General features: G+C 46.9%; 1 protein-coding gene across 1 annotated transcript in view; it reads left to right on the top strand.

Moving 5' to 3' along the window:
* Positions 1-406: 406 nt before the first annotated feature.
* LOC135822352 (DNA-binding protein SMUBP-2-like) overlaps positions 407-8878 on the top strand; it is a 20203-nt gene continuing 11731 nt past the window's right edge. Inside the window, exons 1-6 of the mRNA XM_065335096.1 lie at positions 407-1041; positions 2657-2742; positions 4578-4825; positions 6065-6142; positions 6628-6756; positions 8330-8422. Coding sequence (XP_065191168.1) covers positions 536-1041; positions 2657-2742; positions 4578-4825; positions 6065-6142; positions 6628-6756; positions 8330-8422 — 1140 coding nt within the window. The 5' untranslated portion in view covers positions 407-535. The remainder of the gene's footprint in view (positions 1042-2656; positions 2743-4577; positions 4826-6064; positions 6143-6627; positions 6757-8329; positions 8423-8878) is intronic.

The raw sequence follows: 8878 nt of genomic DNA, 5'->3' as shown, positions 1-8878 counted from the left end.
CGCGTACGACATACGGATTTTCATACGTAATTACGTAGAGCGAAACCTCCCTATTGTGCGGTTCGAACCCCAGTTCAGGTACCCTTTTTGGACCCTTTTTCAAATTTCAAATTTCGCAGCACTGCACTGTGTACGATGAAATCACGAAAAATCGCCAAATACGGGAGCTCGCCAGAGCCAGAGCCCATCTTTTTATGAATGGACTGTAGTAGTGGTACAGTGCATGCTAGCCTGATTTTTGTTTTGTTTTTTTGTTTGTTTATGTAGTAAAAGCCTCTTTTACGGGCGAACAAAACACGTGCTATAGCCTGATCGGGGACGACAATGACGACGCCGAGTCTAATCACCGTACCTGTAAAAAATTTGAATGATTCATTTCACAGATTCTGTTATGTTGATGTTATGACCGTAATTTAGCCTATGAGTATGAGTCTTTGCAATTGGTTTCGCAGTTTTGGTTGTTGATCCAGAATCTGTTTGCACTTTGTTTTGGTATGTCTGTGCATTGAGTTAAACATTTAGCAAGTGTGGCAATATGTCATCCGCTTCTAAGCTTGGCAAGAAGGAAGGAAAGCCACGGCGACTCAACTACCCAACAGTAGATGATCTTGTGGATACATTCGAGGAATTGCTAGAAATAGAACACGATGCAGAGGTTGAACAGAGTCAAGAAATCCTCTCCAGCCACAGCATTCGAGACTTGCTTTCTGCTGGTGTTTGCATGACAAATCTATCTCTGGAATCACAGTCGACTGGCTTCAATGGACGTCGTATTCTAAAGTTTTCTCCTGCGATACGTAGTGGTAGTTTCCAGAAGACCTCACTGAAGGCTGGCGATGTTGTCAGCATATGGGGCAATGAGGGCACAACTGAAGGTGACAAGGCGGATGGCTTGACCGGCGTTCTGACCCGTGTCTCGGGTGCGGATGTGGAGGTAGCACTGGATGACAAGCATAGCACGTACCAGGAGGCTAGCTCTGCAAACAGCAGATTTACCTTGCTCAAGCTTGCTAATGATGTCACGCACAAGAGATACAGAAGGTTAGTTCTTACTATCGCCTGCATGTATACATTGCATAGGCATACAATGTCTATTCCAATACGTATCCAGAAAATTAGATTTGAGTGCGAACCCGTGAAGCTTGATGAGGCCGAACTCCTCGATTTTGTCCGCCCTTGGCGACGGAACTCTTCATACCCCTTGAAATAAGCACACGCCTTCGTGTGAATGTGAAACCTGGCTTTGCAACAGGTGTATGCTCTCTCCTTACTGTGAGAGCCCACGAATATATTACTGGTGCCAACAGTTGGCTATTGGTGTTGTATTTTGAGAAGTTCTGCAAATTTTGAATGACGTTTCTCACAGCTTCATTGGAAATTATTACAGTTGTCAGCAACACTGCCTGACACTCAATATCTGCATGTTACACAAAGGCTTTTGAATAGATCAACATTTCCGTCATCATGGCTATCAACAGGGATGATTTGGACATGGGAACAGAGAGGTTATGAGTTCGTTTATACTTAAAGGGGAAGTTAAGGCTAAAATCAAAATTTCACCAGTTGTAGTCTTCGGGGTGCTGAGTCGAATGGTCTTGGTCCGAGGAAGCTGAGACGCTCCCTTCCTACTTTAATCCCAATCGAACTCGCGCACCTCCACCGAAACTGGGTGACTGTGCCCTACTAGATGGGGATTTGTATGCAAAATGTCACTAAAAGCGCCATTTCGTTCTTATAAAAGCACGGATGACCGCGATTGGCCCATACTGTAAATATACAAATTTTCGGCAGCTATTTAATTTCGGCTATATTCGGCACCGACCCAAAACGCCTAAATTAAAACGCCGATGAAATTTTTCACAGCATCTGTTGCACTATACCATGCCCTCTACCCCACGCCGAAAATAAATCGCCGCTGAAATGTCAAAAATCGTGAAGTGCCGAAATTTTGCAGCGCCGAAATTTTGGATATTTACAGTATGTTGTAGTCTTTTGGACACTGAGTCGACTGGTTTTGGTCCGAGAAAGCTGCGATGCAGCGTTCCTCCTTTATTCCAATCGAACATGGTTGAACAAGCTGTCACGTGCTCCTGCGTGCCCAAGTCACCTGGTCACAGCGCCAGCAGGCGACAACTTTCACACCAAGGTTCACCTCGAGTTCAACTCGAGTGACAGGACTGCACCCAAAAAAGGTCAAACAGGCTAGTAAGTTGTACCCTGCAGGCACGGTGACCAGGTGACTGGTGTACGCAGGAGCACGTGACCGCTTGTTCAACCATGTTCGATTGGGAATAAGGGCCGAACGCTGCATCGCAGCCTTTTCGGACCAAAACAAGTCGACTCAGCGGCCAAAAGACTCCAACATATGGGCCAATTGCGGTCATCCGTGCTTTTATAAGAACGCAATGGCGCTTTTAGTGACATTTTGCATACAAATCCCCATCTAGTAGGGCGCAGTCACCCAGTTTCGGTGGAAGTGCGCGAGTTCGATTGGGATTAAAGTAGGAAGGGAGCGTCTCAGCTTCCTCGGACCAAGACCATTCGACTCAGCACCCCGAAGACTACAACTGGTGAAATTTTGATTTTAGCCTTAACTTCCCCTTTAATGCTTCCTCTTGATTGTTTCTGTGTTGTGTTGGTGCATTGGTGTGCACAGGTGTATGACGCAGCTTCGCTCGCACATAGCAACGCCATTGATCAATGCTATTGTACACAACACCCACGATGGTGATATCATTCAAGGTATGCCGTTTGAAATGTTGCACACGGTGTCCCGACAGTTCACAGAAACCCAATTCGCAGAACGACAGTTCACCGAACGACAGTTCACTGAAGGACAGTTCACTGAATGACATTTCACAGACAGCCCATTTCACAGGATACCCAATTCACCGAAAGACAGTTCACAGAGCACTGTTTTCATCGACAGCCCATTTCACCGAATTTGATCAGGCATGCACTCAAAAATGCATTGTTTCGAAAGAAAGCAAAATATGAAGAATGAGAGTATGCACGTGTGACATGGTCATTTACTATACACAACATTGAACGCCAAATTATGCGCTACTCCACGGAGGAACTCTCTTGGTGGTCGCTGCTCGACGGACTGGAGCAGAGCCCTCAGCCGTTCCGCCTATTCGACAACATTGAACGCCAGATTATGTGCTACTCCACGGAGGAACTCTCTTGATGGTCGCCGCTCGACGGACTGTAGCAGAGCCCTCAGCCGTTCATCACATTGCTGATATCTCTTCTTCCGCTTAGGACCAGAGTTTCCTGCCACAAGCCGCTCAAGCTCTCGTTCCGTGGTGGCCTACTCCATTTTTAAACACTCGATAGCCTTCCAAATAGTCGGATGGTGGCAGGTGACTATCCATGCAAACCGACGATGCCATCCTTCTTGGGCATTGTTTGTGCGGTCCTCTCCCATCAGAGTGCGGTCGTGTACGTTCCACAGCGCAATCGGGAACAGTGGTGTCCGCCGTTGCCCATTTGGGCGGAGCGTTCCAATGTACGAATGCTCGAAGTAGGTGAGGATCGCCTCGGCGTCGTCGGGGAAATTATCCTCCACCGCTTCGAAGTAAGTGGCCACGTCCCCAGTTGGTACGAAAGCCAACGCTGGCAGCATTCGCAGGGCCACTGCAAATTGTGAATCCTGTGCGTAGCGCTCTTGGAGTCCGTTTGACTGGACACGACAATAAATGTTCTGGGTGAGATGAAAGAAGCAGCCTGTGCACTTAATTTAATTCCGGGGAATTTCAGTCTAAATGCGTTGATGTCACCTCTGGCGTGGATATTATTGTTGGTCACGCTGAAACTTACCCGTCCTGCCGAGGATCGAGCCGCATTTTCCCACTTTTTTCCACTCTCGGCGAAATGGGCTGTCTGTGAATAAGTCAGTCTGTGAACTGGGTTTTCATTGAATTGGGTGTCGGTGAATAGTGCATTCTGTGGGACTGGCACTCTGTGAAGTGTCATTCTGTGAGTTGGGAATCTGTGAAACGTCACACGATGAAATTGGATTCTGTGAACTGTCGCATAACCCACCATGCCGGCCTTCACACTCACTGACTCTGAGCATGAACTGCAGTTGTGGCAAGTGAATTCCGACCCAAAGTGCATCTCATCTATGTGGAGGACCTCGTATTTGGCGCCCCAGACTTGCGTGGCCCTTGACGCCCTGGAAGTAATTAGTTGTACGAATGCTGCGGGTCGTACATATGACTGTGTATGTATACATACTACACTAGTGTAATGGGAACTGATTTAGAGCGCCTGCTCTTCACGTTGGGTCGGACTTCACCTAGTGAAACATTACTTCCAAGTAGGACTGTATTGGACCAAAGGATATCAATAACGTAGAAGCTGCGACGAACTTGGCCACTTGACATTTTTTTATGTTGGTGTTTTGGTGTTGTGAATGTGGGCCAAGAGTGCAGTGTGGAGTGGTGGAGTGTTTCGAACAAAGGACATCAACTTGACCATTGACCTGGATGAGGATAAGTTCTTATGCACTTTTTGTTTTGCATTTTCTGTGCATTCTACAATCCCGCGTGTTGTGTATGCGTGATGATTAGACTGCACGAGTGTATCGCCAGATGATGTGCACTGGTTCAATGCGCGGCTGGATGACTCTCAGAGGCACGCCGTGCAGCTGTGCTTACCGCACATGCCACCACGTGACCGTGGTCCAAGCATTGCGCAGTCATCTCATACAGCGTACGCTGCACCTAGACCGGTGACGATTATCCATGGACCGCCCGGTACTGGCAAGACTACTACTGTAGTGGAGGTGATCAGGCAATATGTCAAGTTGGGCATGAAGGTAAGACTTAAAGAGACGGCTACATACTCTATTGTGTGTCTGTGAGTGAGTATGGGTGCATGAGTGAGTGTGTGTGTGTGTGTGTGTGTGTGTGTGTGTGTGTGTGTGTGTGTGTGTGTGTGTGTGTGTGTGTGTGTGTGTGTGTGTGTGCATGGGTGAGTATGTGTGCATGTGCATGTGGGTGGGTGTGTGGGGTGGGGGGTGGAAGGGTATACGGACGCGAATGTGTGAGCGTGCATGTGTGTGTGTGTGTGCATGGGTGAGTATGCGTGCATGTGCATGTGGGTGGGTGTGTGGGGTGGGGGGTGGAAGGGTATACGGACGCGCATGTGTGAGCGTGCACGTGTGTGTGTGTGTGTGTGTGTGCGCAAATGTGCATGTATATGTCGTACGCATGCGTGCTTGTGTGTGCACGCATGTGTAGCGACTTGTTGACGAGAATTAGTAGTGTCTATATTCTGTGTGGTGTAAACCCATGCCAGGTTAGGGAAGAGTCTGAATTTGTCAAATTAATTTTCATCAGGACTGTTGGTGCTTCAACGTTTTGCCACATATGCACCCAGTCCCACAGGCCCAATGCATGTCTGAAATGCTCTGAAGTGCAAGTTTCTAGCATATCAAGCCACAGTCTTGCCCTTCATCAGTTCAGGTGTGATGTTTAGTACTCGTACACTCCTATCTCTCTTATCCGAGCGATCCAAGACTGCCGATAACTTCAAAATGTCCGTAATTCTGAATGACATGCGTTTCAATGGGGAAGGGTCAGATATCTGGCACATGGCGCCAATATTTCGACAATAAAAATGGCAAAGGACTAAGGAGTATTGTTATTTCCACTAAACCTCGTCCACAATGTGCCTGCTAGACCGAGGTGCCCGTAACGTTGCCGTAACTTTGAGGTCCATCTAAGAAAGGTACGTTCGGGCCTGGTTTAAATCTGGCTTTGGAAAATTCATTTTTCATTGCTACCTGGTTCGGCCTCATTTTCTCTGTGCTGCGCTGATGAGTCCACAAAGGGCAAAACAGTTCTTTCCGCAGATTAAGAAAGATATGAGTGTACATGTAGCACGGTGCTGCACTAATATTACTAGAGAAGAGATACGACCGAACATGACAAGCACCCTTACCAGTATGTGTGTGTGTGTGTGTGTGTGTGTGTGTATGTGTGTGTGTGTGTGTGTGTGTGCGCGTGTGCATACGTACGTACGTACGTACGTACGTGTGTTGGGTTGCTTGTAGATCTTGGTGTGTGCTCCATCCAACGTGGCCGTGGACAATCTCGTTGAGAAGCTAGCAGCATGCCGTCCAGTTGTGAAGGTAAGGGAACTAGTGCATGTACATTGCATCTGTTATTGTTTCTTCCATTGCTGTTGTATCTACATGTACAATGTACAATGTACGCAGTGCTCACTGACTTGTCAATTTGAGCACTCTGGCAAGGTACTTTCGGGCCTGGTTTAAACCTGGCTTTGGAAAATTTATTTTTCAATGCTATCAGGTTCGGCCTCCTTTTCTCTGTGCTGCGCTGATGAGTCCACAAAGGATGAAACAGTTCTGTCGCCAGATTGAGTGTACAATGGTTTTAGTGAAGTTGTTAGCACCACTGTACTCCTCGCTACACGAAACTCATGCTTCGCTGTAGCCGGCGGCACAACATGGCAGATACATGCAATCATAGTGTTGCTTCAAGGATCTGCACAAACACTGGATACTAGTAGTAGTTGACGTTTTCACGCAGGGTTGCTTTCCCTAATAGTAGTACATTGTACTGTATTGCGCTCTGGTGTTCCGATTTTGTACAGATGAAACGACTGGGCCACTCCGCTCGCGTAATGCCTGGCCTGTTTCGTCACACACTGGAGTTCTCCTTAGTGAACGGAGAAGGTGCTGATGTCATCCGTGAACTGCGCCAGGAGATTGACACCAACATGGTGAGTACACTACGGTGGAGAGCTGTAAGCAGCACAACGGTGATACTCACAATACTATGTAAGAGAGCAGGGGCGTCGCACATGCTACGGTCACTACGGTATTGACTGTACCACTATTTGCCCCAAGTACCCCGTGATTCAATAAAATGCACTGATTCGGGCTCTAAATTTGCAAAATTTTCGGCTCAGACACCCCTCCCCCACGAGTAAATTGTACAGTTCAGATGGCTGACCGTACCACACTAAATAATTACCTTCCGACGCCCCTGTACAGTATGTATACGCTCCAACGTCTTATCCACATGCCTCAGGTGCAGGCGCGCTTGTGCGCCGGAGGCACTGTCAGCTTTGATTGCTGGTTCTGGTTTTTTGAAGCTTTTTTGAAGCTTTTTTTCTCATCATCTCCCAGGTTGTAAGTTACAACAGACTTGGTGAATGTGTACCTGCCTTGTGAAATGTGATGAGAAATGCAGTGAGGAGCTGTAGATATAGCATGTTGAGAACATTGCATTCCCAACTCATCACAACCACGCGCTCTTCAGCCGAACCATACAGACACCAGCAAGGACACTTCCGTTGAGAGATAATATTGCTCCACGCCTCTAGACAGCTGTTTTGCTCCCTGTCGGAGCTCATCAGTAGAGGATGATAATGATGATAATGGAGGAATGATCATTCTTATACACCAGAAATGGCGCAAGTGCGCGCTTTCCACATATATCAATGGCATATGCAAGCTGCTAAAATGGTAAAGTGTGAAACAGCGAAACAGCTGTCTAGAGGCGTGGAGCAATATTATCTCTCAACGGAAGTGTCCTTGCTGGTGTCTGTATGGTTCGGCTGAAGAGCGCGTGGTTGTGATGAGTTGGGAATGCAATGAATTGAAAATATGGCCGAAAGCTCTGTCGCAATATTCAGTTCTGATGTTGAGAACATGTCGTATCTATATGGGTGTACATGCGGTGTGCGTTGGTCTACAAGGACGAATGGGAAACCTGAGTCTGAGTTACAGGTGGCATTCGGTCCCAACAACACGCTTGGATAAGAGATGTTCGTATGTATGTGAGCTGCATATCTGCATGCTTATCACTCGTTGCTGCAAAAGAAATCGGAATCCAAGCATGCAGCTGTTATTGGCTTCATACCAATACTCTTGATGGGGGCTTGTAATGAAATTCGTGTTGAGTGGGTCAGCTAGGAGTGTTCATGAAGACCTTGTTTCAGATGTCCCTGCATGTATTTTAAACTGTTTTAATCAACTAGCCAACCAGCAGAATGTTCACCTTGAAACAGGTTGAACTGGTACTGTACACACCTGGGATAAAAAAGGGGGTGTGTGGGGGTTTGTGTATTCGACACCGCATTCTTTGATCAGTCCAGAATAGTAAATAAGAATGCATGTACCAACGTGTGTTGGTGACCACTGTGTGTGTGTGTGCGTGTGGTCTGCTACTTGATGCTGTTGTTGTCGTTGTTGTTGTTGTTGTTGTTGTTGTTGTTGTTGTTGTTGTTGTTGTTGTTGTTGTTGTTGTTGTTGTTGTTGTTGTTGTTGTTGTTGTTATGCTTGCTGTAGCTGAAGGTCCAGGCTGTTCGCAACCCAGAAGCAAGGAGGAAAATGTGGGCCGAAATCAAAGGCCTGCGTAAAGATCTCGTTCAGCGTGAAGCAGTAAGTTGTAGCCTTGTAACTTTCTCATAAGAACTCTCTCAACAGGCGGACAGTCTCTTTGCTTCAAACATCGTTTTCTTCACAAAATCTCCGGGCATAGCCCGTCGCCAGGGTGATAAGATTTAATTGAGCACTCTGCGCAATAAAGGAGGAATTAGAATTACCATAATACCGGTATGTGGTAAAGTAAAAGATGTCACATTGAAGAGATTGTTCGGGTATTTGAGACGGGTTGTGTGTAAGCGGCTGAGTTGCAGAATTCAAAAGGTGTTCCTTAAGCTATGGTTTGTAGCAGGTGAGGTACATTGTGCAGTGTGCCTTGCCATAGACCGAGTACATGTCACATTCGTGGAGGAGGCTTGACTCCGCCAATGGTATTTATATGTAATGTTCCTCCAGAGTTCTTCATGTACCAGTAGATTTGGTGTTCCTTGACATCAACACTGTATTGTACAT

This window comes from Sycon ciliatum, chromosome 8, assembly GCF_964019385.1.
Source record: "Sycon ciliatum chromosome 8, ocSycCili1.1, whole genome shotgun sequence".
Classification (NCBI taxonomy): domain Eukaryota; kingdom Metazoa; phylum Porifera; class Calcarea; order Leucosolenida; family Sycettidae; genus Sycon; species Sycon ciliatum.
Note: the sequence above shows the minus strand (reverse complement) of the source record. Positions and strands in the feature narration are given on the sequence as shown.